Source organism: Marmota flaviventris, chromosome 3, assembly GCF_047511675.1.
Source record: "Marmota flaviventris isolate mMarFla1 chromosome 3, mMarFla1.hap1, whole genome shotgun sequence".
NCBI lineage: Eukaryota > Metazoa > Chordata > Mammalia > Rodentia > Sciuridae > Marmota > Marmota flaviventris.
This window is the reverse complement of record NC_092500.1, coordinates 138,235,900-138,260,277: the sequence shown is the minus strand read 5'-3', so window position 1 is coordinate 138,260,277 and position 24,378 is coordinate 138,235,900. Positions and strand designations below refer to the sequence as shown.

The 24,378-nt window shown below is 36.0% G+C and overlaps 1 protein-coding gene across 1 annotated transcript; it reads left to right on the top strand.

Moving 5' to 3' along the window:
- The first annotated feature begins 609 nt into the window (after positions 1–609).
- Fgl1 (fibrinogen like 1) lies at positions 610–21,007 on the top strand. Its single transcript, XM_027954704.3, has 7 exons — positions 610–672; positions 3,639–3,819; positions 12,662–12,821; positions 13,056–13,153; positions 16,559–16,647; positions 16,811–16,998; positions 20,848–21,007. Exons 1-7 carry the CDS (start codon positions 610–612, stop codon positions 21,005–21,007), a joined length of 939 nt encoding a protein of 312 aa, XP_027810505.2.
- Positions 21,008–24,378: the final 3,371 nt, after the last annotated feature.

Here is a 24,378-nt window from a genome sequence, read left to right as displayed (position 1 = left end):
AGGGTTCAATCCTTGGTACCACATTAATAAATAAGAATAAAGATATTGTGTCTATCTACAACTAAAAAAAAATTAAAAATAAATAAAAAATAAAGTAAAAATATAAGAACGTCAATATACAAAATGAGTTACCATTTATTTATCACTTATCATATGCCAACTATCTAAAAATATTCTCTCAAAATTTTCACAGCCCTATAAAGTAGGAACAATTATTATTTCCAACTTATAGATCAGGAGCATTTAGTAAATTGCCTATGGTTCTAAAACAAGGAAGTATCTCAACCAAAATATGGTCCCAGATCTGTTTACTGAGCTTGTGACTTTTCTATACTATCATCCAAGCAACATATCAGGACACCTAAAGAAGCTCCCATCCCTTTTATATTAGTGTTACTAAATAGGTTCAATGTACTTTAAGTACACTGTGATTTCTTTTGTGTGGTGGGAAGTCCTGGAGACTTTCCAAGCCTACTCTAGATTAGGGATGTCCTGGAGCTGCAGCCAACCTCTTGGAGCTACCTGAATTCAGTTCTGGTCTCATGAAAAATTTGAAGTTGAACACTTTGCAAAATTCTTTTTGTTCTTTCAGTTATTTCAATGGGGAAAATGATGAAGATATTCAGCTTCTTTCTTGTCACCACTACTCTGATAATGGGCAGGGAAGGCTGGGTAAGTTTACTGTGAAAACTGATTGTAAAGTCTACTTTGGCCTGGATTTTCTTTTATTTTGCAGAAAACTTGTAGTAAACTGGTTACTGAAAAAAGTTAAATAAGGGTAAGGGGATACATGAATTTTGTGGAAGTTCCTGGCATATAAGTAGCACTTACTTAAAAAAAATTTGTGAAGTAAAAATCAGTATTTACAACAAGTAAGTAAATATTTTTAATTCACTGGGGTTATTTCCTTGTTTAATATTAAGAATTTAAAACTGGCTACAGTAATTAGAATTGCCCTTGGAATTTCTAACACTGAACACTATTAGTGTAGGCTACCTGGATTGTTTAAAAGTAATTACGATAAACTTGTGTCTTCCTTTTGTGAATCAAAAAGGACAAAATACTTGTTTACTCAAATTTCAGGGAAAAAGAAGACTCCTAAGTTTTAAATAAGCTTACTAAACCCCTATATGCAATCTCATAAAGATTGAACATACTTGGCCTTAATCCCTTCAGCTATTTTTAAATTATGTAGTGCACTTTATTTAACAATATCACAAACAATTTTCCTTTACTGTAAAGTGACAAGAGATCGAGACACCATGAAATGTTCTTGTTCTTCATTTTTTATCTTTTGTGACTCAAGGGGCTAAGCAAATAATTCTCAGGATAAATCAAAGTGTGATAGGACACAGTACCAAGAACAAATAGGAAATAATTCTAGAAAAAGGGGAGAAATTTAGTGACCTGGACCTAGAGCTAAGGAAGGGCTTTATCATGGATTCTCCATTGCTATCTTTTTTTTTGAAGGCTGAATTTCTGTCCTCCTGAAATTTGTAAGCTGAATTTATAGCCCTTCTCAGGAAGACAGTGTAACTCTTTCCTTTACTCAATAAAACATTTAATCATCCTGTTCTGCCTGCCTGTCAGAGGGCCTAGAACACAGGAGATCCTATTTATGGAAAAAGTATATAGGACAGGAAATTAGCAAATGTAAATTAGGAAATTTATCTGACCATATTTGAATGTTTTAGGATATTATCTGTGTAAAAGTAGCATAGGGCAATTATATATTGGAATTCACAATTTTTGCCAGGCGTGGTGGTGCACGCCTATAATCCCAGCAGCTCTGGAGGCGGAGGCAGGAGGATTGTTCAAAGCAAGCCTTAGCAATTTAGGGAGGCCCTGAGCAACTTAATAAGACCCTGTCTCTTAATAAGATATTAAAAAAAAGGGCTCAAGATGTGGCTCAGTGGTTAAGCCCTACTGAGTTCAGTCTCTGGGAAAGAAAGAAAGAGAGAAAGAGAAAGAAAGGAAGAAAGAAAAAGAGAAAGAAAGAAGAAAAAAATTCACAGTTTTTGAGAAGTAAACATTTTTAAATTAATTAATTAATTTTAATTAGATATGTATGATAGCAGAATGCATTTTGATTCATTTTACTCAATTGCAGCACAACTTCACATTTCTATGGTTGTACACGATATAGAGTTGCACCATATGTACTTAGGGCAACAATGTCCATCTCATTCCACCATCTTTCCTGCCCCCATGCACCCTCCTTAGAGAAGTAAACATTTTTAATTAGCTGAAGAGATCATGACATGAGCTACAAATAGAAAGAGGTGTTGAAGTGAAATGGGAAAATGGCAAAAATTTGTCTCAAGTCTCTTTCCGTTCTCCCAGAGGCTTTCCCAGAATTGAGTACTCAAGGGTCTTTATTGCAGTGTTTTGGCCTCAGGAGTTCTTCCTAGGAGACCCACCTCAGCAATTCTCTTTCCCAATTCACCTACCACATTTGCTTTATCTTGAAAGAGCTCTGCTCAGTCTGCTGTCACATTAGAAGAAAGCTTAAAGGGAAGGGATGGGGATGGGAAAGGAAAGACAATGGAATGACTCTTGACATAACTTTCCTATGTACATACATGAATATGCCACAGTGAATCTCACCATTGTGTATATACACAAGAAGTTAATTTAAAAAAACTATAGGTAAATGGCAGAAAGATTAATAATGGGAAGGGAGCAACGGGTGGGAAAAGTGAAGGGGAAGGAGAGGTACTGAGGTCTGAACTAGAATGTGATTCATTGCATGCTTTTATTATTATGTCAAAACAGATTCTACTGTAATGTGTAGCTAACATGAACCAACAAAAAATAAATAAAAGTGAAAAAAGGAGAGTAGTTTATAGACTTGTCCACTCTTACACATTTCTTGGGTTATTGGCCTTTCAAGAGAAGATAAATGACATAACTGAACCAATTCAGGCTCTTTCCATGCCATTTTGAAGCAGCAGAAAGAAAAATAAAGACTAAAACAAAAAGTTAAAGTGGTTCCAATAGAATTTCCAACAGTGGCAAACGAGTGGGCTACTCTGCTATATGAGTCTAAATCAGCAACCCTTACAAAGGTAACCATATGTCATCAGATTATAAGCATGAAATTATATTTAAAAACACATGAATACCAAAAGGCCATTTGAAAACCTCATTTTTTATGGGGAATAACATACTACCGATAAAATTAACTTCCATAAGCACTTTACTGTTAGTTAAATGATAGGAGTAACTGCTATAAAACACTTTACTGTTTAGGTGGTTTCCTGCAGAGATGGAGAAAATGTTCCTTGAGCTGAGAAGTCCAGAGTTCTTTTACATTCTGGGCTTTCATGAGGAAGTCTTCTGATCAGAATTGAGTCCATTCCTACCTCATGGAATTGTCAAGAGGACTGAATGAGACAACAACTATAAATCTCTTAGCATAGTCATTCTGATTATATGATTTCATTCTTGAGTTCAGGAGTAGCATAAGCCACTTATTCTTCAAATAGCAAATTGTATTATAAATTTTCACACCACTTCTCTGGTTCGAGTAACATTCTCACATGGGAGTTGGAGACCAATTTGAGTCATTGCTTTATCCAAATTGCTAGCCACATTTATTTTCCATGAAAATGAGATAGATGCACGTTGCTTTGCAGGCTCTCGAGGACTGTTTCCAGGAGCAGGCACGGCTCAGAGCCCAGGTGCGCCGGCTGGAGACTCGAGTCAAACAGCAACAGGTCATGATTGCACAGCTTTTGCGTGACAAGGAAGTCCAGTTCCTCGATAGAGCAGAGGAGAATAGTGTCATTGACCTTGGAGGCAAGAGACAGTATGCAGGTCAGAATTGAACTTTCTTAAGTCTTTCAGTAACTTTTATCATATACTCAGCTGCAGTGCTGGTTATTTGTTCACTTCAGGTCTTGCAAAAGAGCTTTTTCTGTTGCAGTAACAAGCAATATGAAACATATCTTAGAAGTCTTCTACCATATTTTACCCTTTTTTCAATATTATCTGGGAGTGTTTCAATATTATCTGGGAGTGTTTTCAATATTATCTGGGAGTGCAGGGAGTGTTTAATATGAATGCTAAGTACCTGAGAATTTCTATAGTTTTATAAGAAATTATGATAGATTTTTAAATATTATTGTACAAATGGCAGATTATAATTATGAATTTTTCTATATGAGCTTTGTTTTGGTGAATCTTTCCATGTTTAATGCAGTTTTTCTTTCTGTTGTTGGTTTCTTTGTTTTTGTTTTTTCTGACTGGGTCTCCCTGACTCATTCTGGTCTTGAACTCCTGGGCTCAAGTGATCTTCCTGTGTCAGCCTCCTGAGTAGCTGGGATTACAGGCACATGCCACTGTGCCCACTTTTCCCTTCTGAAACTCTGATGTGCCTTGGGGTTGGGGGCAAATAAATTAGTATAATAAAATGGCAGGAAAGGAAAAAGAACCATACTTATTAAGGAACATAAAAGAGAAGTTTTTTGATATGTATATTTTGTAGCTTATTAATTTTCCTCTTGGTTAGGGCAATACTTCCCCCATGGAGGAAGTCAGATGAACAGTTCTCCATAGAGGGTAATGATATATGCATTGAAGTGTATAATGTGCCAATCATTTAAGAGTCTTTTGTTTCTGTTATTTAAGTCAATCATTCAGTGGTATTTTATCATGGAAGCCTTAGCAAATTAATACATCTTGCACAACCACAGATATCAGCTGTCCTACAAAGCGAGTACCTTTATAATGAAAAGTAGCTCAAGTGTCATTTAGACTGCTCAGGTGCAGGGTCAACTGGTGTCCTTTGTCACTAATTCACTAGAAGGTACCATAGAAATCCTTCTGGGAGAACTGCAGTTTGTCCAGAACTTGACTGATCAGTGAAATAGCAATGAGGTAAGGGACAAACAGAAGTACTAAGACTGAGAGTCACAGTTGCTATAGAATGGAGGGTTTCAGTGGCAAGTTGGGGTAAATTCATAAGGGATATGATAAATACATCAGTTGGCAAGGGGTATTGTGAGGTAGGTTCCTATGCAGTCCATTTGCAGTCATTTGGAAATCAGAGAGTGGACAGATGAATTTTGCTTTGAACCCTACTTCCTAAATCCAGGAGACACACAGAATGTGTCAGTCAACATCCTGTGGCTTTAAATGCATGATAGAGGAAAATCTTGTTGATGAATAATAGTCAATGGGTAGTACAGATGAGGAAAACCTTTTAGGGAAATGGTGTACCATTTTCAGAAGAGTGTCTTTCATCATTAGAATAATGTATGTTCCAGATCATGTTGGTCAACCCAAAATGTAATCCTGCATGATCCTTCTTTGAGATATTTTGAGGATCAACAGAGGATACTGGAAAAATGCCTACCTAAATACACTTGGACTGTGATATGATTTGGGCTTCTGCTATCTGCCACCAAGTAGTAAATCAGATCATCTACCACAGAGGTTCTCATCCTCTTCTATCAAGCAGGGTGTTTTAGTCTGTTTGGATTGCTATAACAAAATAATTTATCATTAATAGAAATTTATTTCTCATAGTTCTGGAATGTTCAAGATCAAGGTGCCAGTAGATTCTGGGTCTGATAAAGGCTCTCACTGCTTCTCAGATGGTATCCCTTGCAAGGATCTTTTGTGGTGGAAGGGCTATGAAAGAAACTAGGGCACTTCCTCCAACCTCCTTTATAAGAGCACCAGTCCTGTTTATAAGGGTGAAGTGCTCATGACCTAATCACTTCCCAGAAGGCATTGGGTGTCAGCTTCCATCATATGCATTTTGGAGGGACACACATTCAAATCATAGCACAGAGATGGGGGGAAATGAGGCAGTAGCTCTGAGACATGCTTATAGATTTAAAAAGATGTTTTATTTATTAGTTTCAAACATTTAAAGGCCTAGGTGCTCGACCTACATTCAGATTTACTGCAATAACTCCTTATGAGAGCCACCTGACCCTACTACCACCTAAGTCTATGGTTAGCTGGTTGTCATATATTGACAGACAGGGCACCAAACATTAATCTTATTCTAGAAGAGTCAGTTACATTTGGAGCCATGCATTCCCTAGCCAGAGGAGAAATAGCAATAATATTTCGGTTTCTCTGCTAGGTTTGAAACCAGCAAGGCATCCATGAAATTGGTATGTTCTGATGTAACTGATTCTCAATAAGAAAGTCAAAAGAGATTTCCTTTCCTGGTGAATTTTTCTAGACTGACAGCAGAGGCTGTCACAGTGACAGTGAGGACAATGGCATACACTGACTCTGGGTTCCATCACAGTAGCCCAGATCAGTTCTTTCTGGATTTCTCTGCCTACTGTCCCAAACACTTAACCAAGGTCAAGTCTTGCCTATTGCTCAAAGAATTAATTACAGCATTAGTAGCAATATTTCCTTGAAAAAACGATTTAACTTCTCTGTGCCTCCGTTTTCTCAGTTATAACATGGTTCTGATAATGGCATCTAGTTTACAGAAGTTCTGTGAGGATTACATAAATGATCGCATATAAAGCACTTAGGACTACCCAGCACACAGGGAGTGCTTAATAAATATGATTTTCTTTTCTATGTTCTAAAGATAAATTGTTACAGTTGTCTTAGTCCATTTGTATTTGTCCAAAATACCTGAGTCTGGGTAATTTATAGACAACAAAAATTTATTTCTTATAGTTCTAGAGGCTGAAGTCTGAACTGAAGATGAGACATGCCAGCAGGTTCGGTGCCTTGGTGTCTGGTCAGGGCTAGGTCTTTGGTTCCAAGATGGTGCTTGGCTGCTGTGGACTCTGTAGAAGGCAAACACTGTCCTCACATGGCAGGAGTCCTTTATAAGATCTCTAATCCCATCCATGAGGGTTTGTTCTCATGACTTAATTACCTTATAAAGGTCTCACTACTTAATACTATCAGAGTAGTGATTTTTTTAAGTTTCAACATATAAGTTTGGAAAACACAATCAGACCATAGCAACAATAACCATATACACAACTAGACAGGATCCTGATTAAAAAAAAAAAAAAAGCATTTTACGTATCATATCTATTCCCCTATACCATCTTCCTTGGGGAAGATGCATATAAATCTTTGACAGTTACATTTGACACATCCTCCCACATGATCTTGAATTTGCTGCTCAGCCCCTGTTAGCACCCCACTTCAAAAAAGGGATCAGTGTGATCAGAGAAGCAGGAACCAACAACCCCAAGTCCATTATCAAAGCTAGAGAAAAGAGGAAAGTGGGAATGGTGAAAGGGAGAGGGAACAGAATATAAGAAAAGCATAAAGGAGGAGGTCCTCGATTCCAGGTCAGAGGAGCTCAAAATGGAGCACTAAAGTATGTTTGGCAACGGAAGGGATCACTTTGGCAAAGGAAGCCCCATTATTATGCTTTGTGGAAGCAGCATATGTAGTCAGAGTATGTGGCAGAACTACCATATGATCCAGCAATCCCACTCCTGGGAATTTATCCAAAGATGATGACATCAGTATGTGGAAGAGACATCTGCACTCCCATGTTCATTTCAGCACCATTCACAGTAGCCAAGATATGGAATCAACGGAGGGTGTTGATGGATAGATGAGAAAATGTGGTAAATATACACAATGAAACACTACTTAGCTTTAAAAAACAAAGGAAATCCCGCCATTTTGACAACATGGGTGAATCTGGAGGACGTTAGGTTAAGTGAAATAAGTCAGATTTTAGAATACAAATAGCTTTTGGGGGAACCTAGAAAATTTGAACTTACAAAGTAGAATGTTGGTTACCAGAGTCTATGGGGGCGAGGGGAGATGAAGAGTTGGGAGATACTGGTCAAAAGATATGAAATTTCTGTTTGACAGGAGGAATAAATAAATAATTTTCAAAGGTATTTTAAAAAGTATACAGAGAACCAGAATGTAAACATTTGGGTTACTGCGCTTTTCCTTTTGCATGTTATATGGCAGGTACACTAAATTTATATCGATTTCTCAGTAGTACCTTCTCTTTGCAGTTTTGGGACTTTTCATGAACCCTTTCCTCTCTGTGGAATATCTTCTGTATTTTCCTTCTTCCCCCTGAGCTGACTCCTACTATTCATCCTTCAGACCCCAATCCAGCCCTCACTTCTTTCAGGAAACTTTTCCTGCCTCAGCAGCCTGGATGAGGTTGCACTTCTGTGCACACCAGAAGCAGCCTTTCCTTTTATATCATTGTACTTACCTCGGAGTATTGTAACTGCGTGCTTAATTGTCTATCTCCCTTACCAAACTGTCAATTAGTAGTATTTTCAGCACCTCTCATAGTGACTGGCCTATAAAAATATTCAATACATATTTAAAAAATTTAGTTGGTCAGCAGATCAGGTGAAAAAAAGTGTAGGCAAGTACTTCAAAGAGACCCATGGAGTTAGACAAGACAGTTATTTGAATAACAACATGAGAGGAGAGAAACAGGTTGATCATACAAGGTATGAGCATATACATATGTAATTCAAAAGACAAGTACAGAAATGATCTCAAGGGTAAGAACTGATAGAAGCAAGTAAAGAATCATTATCCCCAATTCCAAACCAAGCTCAGGATTCAGAGTAGCTGTTCAAATACCATGTGAACAAGTCACCAACAAGGGTCACATAATGGCAGTAGGTAGGCAGTTGTTTGTTATTGTGCAACTCATCATGGGAAGAAGTCTGTTGTGTTGAGAGTGGTGGGGCACTAACCCTGGGAAACAAGAGGTGACTGAGGAAAAAATCAAGGTATTAGTGGACATTTAAAACGCCAAGGTCAGAGAAGGACTGATTGTGCAAAAAGGAATTAGGTAGAAAAGTCATAAGAAACGGATCATTACAAACCATTATATTGGGTGTGGTGGTGGTGGTGGTGGTGGTGATGGGGGTAATGGTGGTGATGGTGGTGTGTATGTGTGTATGTGTATGTATGTATGTGTTATGATGATAAGGTAGATGATAGACATTCTAGATTACTTTTTCTGGATACACAACTAAAACAAAACCCTAAAGTCAGTAGGTTTGCACTTAATATTCTTCACATATGGTACAAACATGAAAGGAGATGAGGGAATAAAATCTGAAATATACAGTTCAATTGTACTTCATTTTTTAGTGTAGAGACCAATAGTGCTAGAGAGGCTACCAAGGTCAGACACTCAATAAATAAATATATAACACATAAATTTCAATAAAATGTAATATACTATGTCTATCATAGACATTATGGAACATTATATTTATACATAGTGCCTGGGTTCTTTTTGACATAATTGTACATACAAGGAATTTGACTTCAATCCCAATACCATATATTATACAAAATATATAAGAGACTGCTCATATCCAACTATGTTTCTGGTATCCTTAAATTTACAAAACAAAACACTGCTCACATATATGATCTGTAGAAATATAAATATCTTTGTTTTTATTTACAAGTTACTATATTATTACTAAATTAGTTATTTTCTGAATTCTAATTCATTGCATGGTAGAAAACACCTAATTACACACAACCTAGCAATTTGTGCAAACAATGCATAAATCACATGATTTTTATACAGTGTATAATTAAACTGTATCTGTTTTCAAGCATTTGGGTGCTTTGGATTATGAATTAAAATATTACTGAAACAAATTCAAATTCATTGGTGATAATTGCAGCAATTTGGCATCTTGTCTGTTTGACCAGCAAGACCACTGGCTCCCCCATGTCCCCTTCTGCAGGAGCCCCTCGTCTTTATGTCAGTTCTTGAGGTGGCATGTGTAATGGTTACAGTGTAGACTTGGAAGTCTGGTTTCCAAGTCCAGCCGCCCATTTTGTTAGCCCTGACCTTTGGGAAAATTATATAACATCTTTGTGTCTCATGTTCCTCACCCATAAAATGGAAATGATAAGAATATCTATTTGTCATGAGGATTAAATGAGCCAATATTTTTAATATAGTATTTAGCTCAAAAGAAGTATTCAATGCATGTGAGTAATCTATGGACATTATCATATATTATTTCCCTTGTTTTTAGAACAGCCCACCCATCCCACCCTACAAGTATACTGCATATTCCAAAGAGCCAACAACACTTCTCCTCTTAAGTTTTTCTTGTGTTGCCTCAGGATGAGAATGTCTGGGACAGGTCTAGTTTGGGCATGTCCCAACATGGACTGAGGCTTATCTCTGTTGCTGGACTATTTCAGTGGAGAAAGTGGAGTACTTAGTGTCTGTTTTGGTTCTCAGCTTTGAACCTAAGTCATTCTGGGACAAGGGGGAAAAGCTCTTTTGGCAAGCTGGCTTGTCACTTGATGAAGCTTAAACATCCAGTCTTCTATCATGGGTTGCTTTCTGCATGATCAGAGACAGTGTTCACGTCACCCAGTTTAATGCAATGTTTGTCAAAACAAAGGGCAGGAAGCCCTGGCTTCGTTCTGGTACTAGGTAAGTAACCAAGAATCCTTACTTAGGTAAACCTTCCATAAACACACAGCTCCCTAAACTTGCCTTTCTCCTACCTATTCTCCAGGGAATACCCGTGGGTCAAAACATTGTAAAAATCCCTTTTAAATATCTAGTTAACATTTTAAACACTATATTGATCAAACTTTCTGCTATCACCTTTCTCTTAAATCCCCACTTAGACTTCTTAACTTGTTTTTGTTTGTTTGTTTGTTTTTACTATAAGCAGTTGAACTACTGGTGCTTTTTCAATTAAAAAAAAATTTTTTTTGTAGTTGTAGATGGTCAGCGTGCCGTTATTTTATTTGCTAACTTTTATGTGGTGCTAAGGATCAAACCCAGTGTCTCATGCATGCTAGGCAAGCGCTCTGCCAATAAGCTGAAGCCCCAGTCTCTCGATTTTTTTGATGTGTATTTATTTGTTGGGTTTTGTTTTTGTTTTTCAGTTTTGCTTCCCTGCCCCACATCTTAAGTTGTGTTTGATATTTTTCTCCTGGGGAGAAGAAATACAAATAAGCAAATTTATAGTTGGCAAAAAATAAAAACAAATTGAAAATGTTGGCAGTAAACTCTATATTAACAAAATTTTCCAAAGGCAACTATTATAGCTAATTATTTCCACATTTGCCTGGAAAATAGCTTGAACCTTATGAGTCTTTGCTGTTCAGCTCTTTGGGAGGAGATGAAATGTAAACAAAAAGCCCCTTTCCAAACTTGGTTAAAATGTGCTCACTCTGATGGAATTGTCATACAATAGACTTGACCAGAAGACTTAAGCTTTTTGATAATATTGGGCTAACTCTATGTAATCATTTCCACATTGTTTTTCTTCTTGTTTAATTGCTGAAACAGGGTTACCTTTATAATTGAGCATGTTTAAGGAACACTTGTGCTTTGACTCTTGCAAATAAATCAACAAAGCAGTAGTGTATGATCGATCTCAGACTTGTGGGGGACTTTATCACATGACTAAGATTATTTTTTTTCCTTTTGATTCCTGTTGCCCATTCAACTTATTTAATATGAATCCTATTTTATCTGTAGCAAAACAAAAGAGTGTAGACAATTTGGCATCAAAGCAATGAACATAAAGAAAGAACTTAAAAGTATGTTGAAAGATTGGAATGATCGAGGGCTGGGGCTCGGGCTCAGTGGTAGAGTGCTTGCTTCCCATGGGTGGGGCCCTGGGTTCCATCCTCAGCTTCACAAAAATAAATAAAATAAAGGTATTGTGTCCATCTACAACTAAAAATTTGAAAGGAAGGAAGGAAGGAAGGAAGGAAGATTCATTGGAATGGTCCAATCAGGAAGATAATTTTTTTTTCTTAAAGAAAATGATAAGGACAAGATGTGAAAGTTAGAGAAGATAAAGCATTTTTATTCAAAAGTCTGAGATGATCTTTGTAGTGGACACTACTTTAGTCACCCTACAAAACAGCTTCCTGAGTATCTAAACAATGCTTAACCATATTCTCAAGTTTGCACAGATCAGCCTAGAGGAGATCCAATGCTTATTAACTTGTCCTACCCTCAAATCACTTGAGAAATAAATATAACCTTTCAGTGACAGGTTGGTGGCAATTTTATTTCAATAGCAAAAGAAACACCATGTAAAGAAAAATGAAAGGAATTATAGAAACTGATAGTCTTTGGCAAAAACATTTAAGAGTGTGTAACTGTTAGAAATTTCAACAGTTTAATAAAAAATCTGGTAAGACTGAGAAGTTTTAAGAACCTAACAAGATTATTATTTAGGATGTTTCCAATGTTCAGATTACTTATAAGGCTCTAAGTTAAGATAATCAATATTAAATTATTGTTTGAATGTTATATTTCTACCTTTATTTTTAGCTTCATAGAAGAGATAGATTCTACTATGCTGTCTAATAAAGCTATAAGTTTCATATAGATATTTTATAATTAACTGAATACAAATAATTTGTATTTTATATTGTTCTCTGCAAAAATCATAAATCAGAAAACAATTCCTATTTCACTCTTTTCCCTCCATGATCATATCAAGGAGTTAGATAATAATTAAATCCTAGGAAAGGAAATAAGACTTTTCTCATATCTACTGGGAGATGTACAAGATATAATTATAAAAAGCTGTTTATGTTATGTGTTTGTATGTTTCTCCAATGATATTGAGTAATCTAATTCAGAGGCTCCCTTAAAAAAAAAAAAAAAGACAAGTGACAAATGTTAATTACCTTGTTTTGCAAACAGATTGTTCAGAGATTTTCAATGATGGCTATAAGCGCAGTGGATTTTACAAAATCAAACCTCTTCAGAGCCCAGAAGAATTCTTTGTTTATTGTGACATGTCTGATGGAGGAGGATGGACTGTAATTCAGAGGAGGTCTGACGGCAGTGAGGACTTCAACAGGTGTTAATTACAACAAAAATTTATTTGCAGTAATAAATGTGAGATTTTTAAGTTAAAACTTTTAAATCATAACTGAAGTTTATTAAACAAAATTTCACTTACTAAGTAAGAATACGGAGGGTGATTTAACTCAAGAAGAAAATATTAGAGGTGGATGTTGCAGGGGGATACCTTGGATATTTCAGATGTCTATTTGGATGTTGCTAAAATTAAACTTCATTTTAAAAATTTTAGAGGATGGAATGACTATGAAAATGGCTTTGGAAATTTTGTCCAAAAAAATGGTGAATATTGGCTGGGCAATAAAAATCTTCACCTACTGACTACACAAGGTAAGTTTTGCCTGATAGCAAATTCACTTGAAATACAATAGAAAACAACACTAAAATGTTTTCCACTAAGCCATAGGCAATTGAATAAATTCAGTAACTACTATAATTTGCAGATGGTAATGATATCTATTGAGCAGTAATCCCTTTTGCAAATTGTGGCTGCTTAAAACTAGGAAGAAAGGAAAAGAAACTAGAACAAGGTTGGGAAGGAATTATTTTCTCATATATGTATTCTATTTCTCGAAAAGAAATGTAATGTCATAATCAATACAAAATTATGTATACTGTCCCAGTTATCTATTGCCACAATAATACTGTGGAACAAACGATTTCAATACAATAACCATCTATTATTCCTCATAATTCTATAAGTTATTGGGGTAGCTTGCTGATAAGGGCTAGGTTCTACTGATCTTCACTAGACTTGCTCATGGGTCTGCAATCAACATCCTGGTCAGTGGGAGGCTGACTGCTCTAGGTTGACCTCATATGGAAATATTCAGCTGTGCTCTATATCTTCTCTCATCTTGCAGCTAAGTAACCTGGACTTGTTCTTGTAGCAGAGTCAGGGTTTCAAGGAAGAAAACGGAAGCACATAATCTTTTGAGACCTCAGAACTGACACGCAGCCATTTTCCTTCTATTGGTGAAAAAAAGTCACAAGACCAGCTCAGATTAAGGGGAACGGAAGTAATAGGAAGAGATATGAACTGACATTACAAAAGGGAGGTGAAGAATTAGGGAATTGGGACTGTTTTTGCAATTATATAATCATAATATACTAAATGTCCTTGTTTCTGTGCCGTTTCCCACTTTCTATTTTGAAAACTTTGAAGATACAGCAAAGTTATGGGGCTGGAGCTGTGGAGGTGCGATTCACCATGAAGTAAATAAATAAGTAAAATAAAGGCATTGTGTCCATTTTCAACTAAAAAATTAAAAAAGAAAAGATATAGCAAAGTTGAAAGAAATTTCAAACTACCACCCAGATTCTCTGTTGACATTTTTCTATGTTTATCACATATCTATGCATCTACCCATCATTCTATCCATCAATCAATTTTTGAAAAAGATATATATTTCAAAGTAAATTGCAGATAGCTGTACAATCCTCTCCACAAACATTCATGTGCAGGTCTTTACCTAGAGTTTGACATTTGTCTAATTTGTTATAATTTGACAACACATTTTCTAAGCTTCTATTTCCCATGTTATTTTGCTCCTGTTTCCTTGCTTAACTCTGAGACTATAGACAACCCCACTCAGTTTGATCCTGAATATTTCATAAAAGGAAGTTGTATTATCCAAGAAAACATGCTAAATCTCACTGACAATGTATTAATATTAGAGCAAGGATTTACTTGCTTCATTCAAGTTCAGCAAAGCTAAAGGTGTTTCTATATTCATACTAGTCAGTAGGATTATAGTTATAAATATCTTTGAGATATAAGAATAATAGAGTGTATGGGTAGGAAGTCTAATACTTTCTCCTTTTTCTTTAGATCAGTGCTTTCTAAATTTATATAAGATTGCCTTTCTTTTGCATAGTTATTATCCTAATTTTAAATAGTTTTTGCCAGATATATAACTCCTTTCATATCACTTCCATTTCTTTTTCACTTTAATATTTATCAAGTTTATCATTTAAACTATGAAAACCCCAAGAAGTAACCCTTGGAACTTTTAAATTTTGTATTATTTATTATTATTATTGTTATTATTATTATTACTGGGGATTGAACCTAGGGAACACTTTACTACTGAGTCACATCCCCAGTCCTTTATTTTGAGACAAGATCTTGGTAAGTTGCTTAGGGCCTCACTGAGTTGCTGAGGCTGGCCTTGAACTTGCAATTCTCCTGCCTCAGCCTCCTGAGTTGCTAGGATTACAGATGTGTGCCACCATGCCTGCCACCCTTGGATCCTTCTAAATATATGACATTCAAGCCTCTTATTTTTCAAAACTTTTATTGTGTACATTTTTGCCCAGATGACTTTGCCAACAAATCTGCTTCACCTTCATATTTGTTTATTTGGTGCTAGGGATTAAATCCAGGGCTTTGCACCTACTAAGCACATGCTCTATCACTGAGCTACATCCGCAAGTCTCCCTTTCATGTTTTGATTAAGTGTTTGGGCTGCTTGTTCTTACTATAAATGTATTATCAGTTCCAGGCTTTACAACAATGTATCACATCATCCCAAACAAAAGACAGAGCCCTGGTGCTTGCATTCTTTAATTATGAGAGCACTTAAGGTAGTGAAATTGCCTCTGAAAATAGCTTTATCCCTGTTATACAAAGTGTGACTGGAAGTGATTGCAACAAAATCCACTCCATGGATTTTGAGGTTAATGTTCACTTGTTCTTGAGCTAATATCAAAGAAAGGTTTTTCATATAACTCCCAGGATTCCTCTTTCTTCTTCTAGTAGTTCTTGAAGGGTTTACTGGCTGATCTTTTCTACTACCAGGAAAAATATCTAAGTTCACTTACAGGCAGGCAAGAGAGACTATCTTGTGAAATGTTGTGGCCTGATACTCAAAATACAAAATATCATTAATAGTACTTCTTTATTTTTTACTTTTTAAAATATTTTGTTTTAGTTGCAATTGGACAATACCTCTATTTTATTTTTATGTGGTGCTGAGGACCGAACCCAACGCCCCACATGTGCTAGTTGAGCACTCTATCACTGAGCCACAGCTTAGCCCAGTAATTCTTTATTTTTAAGATTAAGATTCTTATTTGGAAAAAGGGATATACTATTAAAATTCTTAAAACATCTGTCCTTTCATTATTAGATTTATTATTCTACTAACTAAATAATGATTTTTCTGTTGTTTTTTTTACCAAGTGAATTGTACTAGTTGTTATGTATAATTTTTAGTAGAACTTTTCTACCTCTACTATTGTGTCCTTTTTTTTTTTCTCAGTAAAATATTCTTGTTGTAAATACAAGGGGGTCACTGTTTATTCTTTGAAAACTGATTCTTGGTAGAAGGAAATTTAAAAAGAGCTATAAATTATTTTTTAACCTCCCCAGTCAATGTCACGTCACACATTTTTTTAAATTTGTTTTACTTAGTTACACATGACAGTACAGTGATCTTGACATATCATACATTTGAATCAGGTGGGATATAATTTCTCATTTTTCTGAGTATACAGGTTGCAGAATCACATTGGTCATGCAGTCACATATATACACACAGTAATAATAATGTCTGTTTCATTCTACTATCCTTCCTATCTCCCCATCCCCTCCCCTCCCCTCCCAACACTTCTCTCTACTTAATCTAGGGTAACGCTATTCTTTTTTTTTTCCTCACATCTTCATACATGTATTTTGTATAACAATGAGAGTCTCCTTCATTTTAAAAATGCAATTTCTTGTTTCTTTTCCAGGAGACTACACTTTAAAAATTGATCTCACAGATTTCGAAAAAAATAGCAGTTATGCACAATATAAAAATTTCAAAGTCGGGGATGAGAAGGTACTACAATTTCTCAATTATTATCAATGTGGATTAGTAATGAGAACATACAATGTAACTCTAAGTCAGTAGAAATAAAAACATACCATAGAGTCTCTTCTTTATTAAATAAACATGTTAAAATGATGATCACTGGTAGGAAAACTTTCCTCTTTTTCTTTAGAATTCCTATGACTTGCATATCGGGGAATATTCTGGAACAGCTGGAGACTCCCTCGCAGGGAACTTCCATCCCGAGGTGCAGTGGTGGGCTAGTCACCAAAGAATGAAGTTCAGCACGTGGGACAGAGATAATGACAACTACCAAGGGAACTGTGCCAAGGAGGAACAGTCTGGCTGGTGGTTTAACAGGTTGGATGCTGTATGAACATGGTTGCTATGGTGTTGCTGATCGCTCAGTGGTGGGCATTAATTATAATACATGAGGTCATGTTGGTCTTATTTGTAATATGAATATTATTAAGTAAGCCTTAATAGGATTCTTCTGCCATGAAGTTGCCACAGTCTGGCTGGGCCCTACTTGGCTAATGGCTCCCAGCATGAAGTATTATTTGTTCATTGTGTACATGAGTAAAGTTTGAAAGATTTGTTTTGGGAATATACAGAATTACTACTTTTACAAAGATTGTTTGCAAACTGTATAATGGATAAATAATAAATAGAAGGCCACAAATAGACACAAAGAAAACATATATTCATGGGAGAAGTATTTGTGGCATCCTAATAATCAACTAATGCTTCACTTTTTCATATTATACAAAATAGACATTGCTATTGCTGTACTTTTTTTTTTACATAGTGCTACTTTTCAAGCTCTGTGACTTTCATTATTTCACTGAATTCAAATTCTCCCAGTGCAGAAATGTTTTCTACAATAGTCCCCAAACCTAGTCCTACTCTCTGATTGAATACTTTGTTACTTTATCAGTAAGATCATTCAATTTTTTTTTTTTATACTGGGGATTGACAGGGGTGCTCTACCTCGGAGCTATATCCTTAGTGCTTTTTATTTTTTATTTTGAGATAGTCTCACTAAATTGCTGAGACTGGCCTCAAACTTGCAAACTTCCTGTCTCTGCCTCCTCAGTTGCTGGGATTGCAGGTTGTGCACCACTGCACCCAACTTCCTTTTTGATTGTACAAACATCTTCCTTTTATGGATCTAAAATTTGTCTTCTACCTTACCAGGTTTGTCCTCAGTAGCTATGGAGTAATTGTAATTCCTTTTCTATGTAACTAACTCTCTGGCATCAAATGAGAAGCTATGTATTGCATTCCTAAGGTTTTCTCTCTGAGCCAAATATCCCTCATTCCTTTAAACACTGGAGATGCTGGACTACTAATCTCCATTTGTTGTATTCACAAATTTAAGACAGAAATGGAAACCTCATGCAGAGAGTCTTCCTTAAAAAATGACCCAGTGGGGGCTGGTGATATAGCTCAGTTGGTAGAGTGCTTGCCTCACATGCACAGAGCCCTAGGTTCCATCCCCATCACAACAACAACAACAAAAAAGACCCAATGGGCCTGGTATCTCTGCAGAACAAATGTGCTCCAAGATTTGAAAGTTCTTTTCTTGTTAGAAGATGAGTGCCATTTCAAATATCTGGACATTTAAACCTTTCATTTTTCAATCTTTGATATTTCTGGAGTGTCTGGTTTTCCTAATAATGAGGACTATCCATTTAATTTTTTAACAAGTATTTTGGAATCCTCTATTCTATTGAACAGAGGCATACCAGACATGTGTTAACTTTACTTACAATTATGAAAGTCCTCATTATAACATCAGTTATTATCACAGTTATTTTAGAGTGGTAGATTCAATTCAGATACAAGGAGCTAAAGGTACTGGAGCATGTCAAGCAGATCTAAGGAGTTGGAAAAAGAGGTTTTTTGTTTTTAATAGATTTTGCTTTTTTTTTATTTTTTAAGTTTTAGTCCAATTACTATCTGGCCATTTATAGGAGAACTGGAGTACATGCAGTAATGTGAAGGAACAACGAAACAAAATAATTTCCCCTACTTTGCAAATGACCAGTGATGATCATCTTTTCCTCCGTGGCTTTCCTGTTCTTCAAAAAAACCATCTGCAACTTCCCCTCCTCCTCTTCATTTTCCTCCCACTTTACTTCTAAGTTAGCATTATTTAACACTTACCCATAATTCACAAAGACATTTGAAAGCATCAGTAATGTTTGATTTTGGCAGGGCATGGTGGCACATATCTGTAATCCCAGGGACTCAAGAAATACAGGTCAACCCGGGAAATGTGGCAAGGCCCTATCTCAAAATAAAAAGGGCTGGGGATGTAACTCAGTGGAAGAGCACCCCTGCGCTCAATCTGTAGTACGGCAAAATAAATAAATAAATACATAAATATGTAAATAAATAAATTAAATGTTGGATTTTGAACAGAATTCCATGTGCAGAAAAATCACTAGTATTACCACGAGATCTAAAGTATGTTCTTTGTCCAATTAGTTGACTAGTTTGCACCCGAATGACAACTGGCACACATACTAATTGGGCAAATAAATGATTGACCTGCTTTAGAGAGAACAAAGAAAGACAATTCAGTAGCTGGAGCCACCAAAGAAAACTCAGAAAAGCTATAGATAAAGTAAATAGTTCTAGAAATTTGGTCTACTTCTACTATTATGTTTTTTAACTCTATTGTTCTCTTTTTCCTCTTTCCTTTTTATTTTCCCTGTCCTATCGAACTTCTAATTTACACAGAATATTAGCACTTGATAATTATTCCTCATATGGCAAACCAATCACGGAGCATTGCTGCCCTCTCTGTGCTGCTGGTACAGAATCTAAACATGAGCACCACAACTGCTTCTTCAAAAGCATGCACCTACCTACCATCATCCAACTTGGTGTCAAGTCCAGGCTGTTCTCAGAACTAGATGCTGGAAAATTATTCTTAGAGTACTAAAGGGCTGACCATAAAGTCAGTTTCCAAATAAGTTTCAAATCACAGACTAAATATCAAAGTAAATCAAAGTATATGTAGAAGATGTCAATATAAAAAGATGCCAAAATATTTATTCTGGAGACTCAATTTACAAGTGTTCTTTTTTCTAACATTACTTTTCATGGTGTTTCAAAAATACAGTAAACTCTAGACACTCGCAGATTTAACCTACATGGTGTCAATTAGTGACATCCATTTAAACTAGGAGAATGGCCAGGGGGTCACTGAAAGCAAATTACTAAGCTAAGTGATCCAACGCAGCCATTTGGCATTTATGGGTGTATTATGTAATTTTTGATTTCACAATTTGGGTTCTTGTCATAGATTTTCAAAACTACCCCTTATGAATGTTCTCCTTATACTCTAATATTTGACATCTTTTCATTGGTTATATCAATAAAGAAACATAGTAATTAATATCATAGTAACAACACAGAAAATTATCTCGTACTCTTACCTGTAATTTATACATACATACCAGGGACAAATGTACAGGCTCTAAAGGAGGAAGAAGGACATTTAAAGTTTTTATGATAACCTAGTGAACTTTTCTAGATTGGTGCAATATATATTAAAAATTAACTTAGCAATTCAAACAAATGATTACTGGTCGATGGCTGGGAAAATTGTAAATGGTAGTTTAGGTTTTGTTTGCCTATCCTTGAGATAAAAAAAAAAAAAAAAAAACAATTGATAGGTTAGTGATTTAAATAAGAGGAAGAAGGGTGCTTGAATTACAAAGCCACATCTTGGTGGCAGACTGCTGAACCCAGACATGCAAATCAACAAGGGAAGCCTCAACAGGGCACCTTTCCCCCACCTTGATTTGCTTATTCATGCCCCTCTTGCCAAGCAGGATATTAGCTCCCTTGATCTGGAGGATATAAGGCTGGAGGTTACAAAGTCGTTCTTCGCTTGTTTTTTTTTTGTTGTTGTTGTTGTTTAAAGATTACTAAGAACTGAAATGTTTACTTTTCAATACTTTACAAATGGCCTGTGTTGGATCCTCAGATTTGCTGTGGCCCTAAAACTCACCATTTTAAAATAATTGTCTTTTGTAGGAATGTTTCAGCTCTTGGAAACCAATAAATACCCATGTGTCTAAGAAATGGCAGAATCCACAGTTGAAAAGTTTTGATCATTCGCTAGCAAAATATAAAGTTTCTGAAGTGTGTTTTTCTAGTCTAATAAGTCTGTTTTCTTTTTTCTCCCACTAGGTGTCACTCAGCAAACCTGAATGGTGTATACTACAGGGGCCCCTACACAGCTGAAACCGACAATGGGGTGGTCTGGTACACCTGGCATGGGTGGTGGTATTCTTTGAAATCTGTGGTTATGAAAATTCGGCCAAATGATTATATTCCAAATATTGTTTAATTGTCCCTGTTGGGCTCTCATTTCTGTAATTCATCTTGGTTTAAAATAATTTGAAAAATAGCAATTCTGGATGTCTAAATATATGATGATAGCAATTGTGTGTACTTCTTTTCGTTTTTCTTACTTGTCTTTATTGCTTAATGTATTTTCAGTGCAGCAAATATGCAATATTCACCAAAAATACAGATTTTGTTAATATTTATTTAATTTTTATGTGTAAAAAGCTATAATAACTTGTACCAGAAAAAAAAAAGCACAGAATATACACCATAATTTAGGAGATAACCCAAGCATTGTAATAAATTATGAATGCAATTCAAAGTAACAGAAACATAATAAATTATGAATGCCACTGACAAACACTACAGAATTCAGCAAATGATGGATTACCAAATCAACTGTATAGACAATACATATTATGAGTCGGACTTTGAACTCAGGTCTTAGTCTACAGAGCTGAAGCTCCTAACCACAACCCAGAATTGTAATCGCTTTAAAACACCACTCAGATTCTTAGGATGTTTTGATAGGTTATACACTTCTTTCATGAGCCTCATTTTAATTCTTTTGTTAACCCTGAGAGGTGTTATTATGGCCAATTAGCAAAGGTAAGAATTTGTGACTCTTGAGTTTTTATGATTGCTCAGTTACAAAGTTAATATGGAAGGGAACAAGGACTCAAATGCCAGCATTTTGGTGCTGCATCAAATATTTAGCCACCAGCCTGTGGCTCATCTGGATGGAACTTGGAGTGATACCTTTCAAGTGAGAGCAAAAGCATGAGTGTAGACAAGGTAGTCCAAAAAATATGGATGCATTAGGCACAGAGGATGCCGTTTGAGCACACATGAAGCTTAGTTATTTGATAAAAATACACAGTAACCACATCATCACAAAAATGAAAATAAATTGAAAAGCTGATAAGCGAGAAGGATGTATAGCGAGGGCTTGACCTGGCTGCGGGCATGGGGGTGGAGTCAGAAAAGCTACCTAGAACTTTTTAACATGAAACCTTTTAACTAGGAATAGTTGAGTAAATCATTACAGGCTGAAGGAACCCTGCTTGTAAAGTATACAGAACAGGAAAGTGCATGGAAACCATAGTTTAGAAAGGCAATATAGTTTGATGATCCTTAAATCCTTAAACTGAGGATTCTGCCACCTTATAACTGAGTGACCTTTGGTAGGCTACTTCAGCTATTTCATCTGTAACCTCAGCTATTTCATCTATAGAATAGTATGTGCCTATAGGATTACTCTGAGGATTGCAGAACTAAACTACTTATTATAATGCCTTTCACAGAGTTAAAATTCACCAAGAACTATGGGGCTGGGGTTGTAGCTCAGTGGTAGAGCACTTGCCTAGCATATGTGAGGCACTGGGTTCTATCCTCAGCACCACATAAAAATAAATAAATAAAAGTATTGTGTCCGCCTACTACTAAAAAAAAAATTTAAATTCACCAAGAACTAGTTGTAGTTATTAGTAAATTAGGCATTAAGGGACAATAATAATAAACATCTTTAAAGTCTTGGGTCAGATCAAGATGTTAACATTAGTTGTACTTTGTCCTCAACACCAGTGTTTCCCAAAGCCATGCACATTACCTGGGGATCTTGTTAAAATATCAATTCTGAGTCTAGGCTGGAGCCCAAAATTCTTAACAAGTTTCTAGATGATGCAGACGTTGCTCGTCTAGGAATCACACTTGGAAAAGCAATGATGTAGGGAACCACAGTTCTGTGGCATATTAATGGTTAGTACGGGAAGAAAAGGCCTCCTGATCAAGCAAGCCTAGGAGACGACATGTTAAAATTCAGCAGATTTCTTCTCTTGAGAATTACTTGGGTCCCTGAATATGCTGATGTGCTTTCCCAAGTTCCAAGAGGACACAGAGTGTGTTCATCTGCAAGGCATAAATCATCTGATTATGGAAGTCCAAACAAATAAGGATTTACTGTTCTTATGTAACATGAACTCAGCGGGTAGGTGGCTGTGGCCTGAGCTCAATGCTGTGCACCATGGAGGCTGATGTCTGCAATTATTTAGTTCTTTCTCAAACTGCAAGTGTGTGCTGTTTCCAGTGCTTTGAATCCATGTTGAAAACAATATGAAAGGTGAAGGGTCAACAAACTTCAATCTACGCTCTATTGACCAGAATTGTGTCATAGGTTTACTCCACCTGGAAGATTGGGAAAGAGAATATATATAATCTTTGTAGAATGTGCAGGTAAGGGATAAGTGTTTGCCATGGTTTCTGAACGTTTGTTTTTGGATGTAGTCTTGTGGAAAGAGTGTTCCATAGACTACACTTTGGGAAACTATAAATAATGGAGCACCACTGACAATTTAAAATAGGAGTATGACTTGCTCAATAGTGGCCTCAAAACTCACACAATTAGGATATCAAAAGAAGAAAAGCTTTTAAAAAGGGGGTGAAATGATTCCACAGAAGAAGGGAGCTAAACGGTGTAGTGTTGCATAAATCTCACTATTACTACTTTTCAATGCAGAAGGAATGATTCAAGTATGAAAATGCCATCAAAATACAGAAAGAAAAGAGTTCTAATGAAAAATTGTTGGATTTAGTGAGAATGTTATTTGTGTTCTTAAGTCCATTTCTGTGGAATGGGAGGTAGCTAGAGGGCAGGAAATAAAAGCAGAAGAGAGAAATAGATAGGTCACTTGAGGAATGTGTATATAATGGAGAGAAACTGGACTGTTTTTTATCTGAAGCCAACAACATCTGGAAGACCCCAGTCTAAAACAAATTCCTCTAAAAATTCGCCAGTAGAATTATTTATTAGCCTTTATCACTTTTTAAAATGCAGTGCTTTAATTCATATAAGCTGATACTTTAGGGACAACAAATTCCTGAGGTTTTTTGTTTTTGTTTTTTGACAGCAAATTCTAAAGAAAAATGTAATGTTGCTTGTAAGGAAAGAAATCTACTGAATGACATACTTTGTATTAGAGGTTACATCCATCTTGTTCAGTGTTCTCTCCAGCTCCCAACACAATATCTGGCACATGTTACAATTTCAGTGTTTGTTGACTAAATCGAACATAACTTTCCTAATTTTGTATATGAATACACAACCAGTGAAATTCCACATCATGTACAACCACAAAAATGGAATCCTAATTAGAATAAGTGATACTCCATGTATGTATAATATATCAAAATACCCTCTACTGTCATGTATATCTAAAAAGAATAAATAAAAAGGAAATATTTTGTTGACTGGCTCATTGAAGAAATAAGTGGGTGTGCTGGCACATGCCTGTAATCTCAGAGACTCAGGAGGCTGAGGCAGAAAGACTGCAAGTTTGAGACCAGCCTCAGAAACTTAGGAAGACCCTGTCTCAA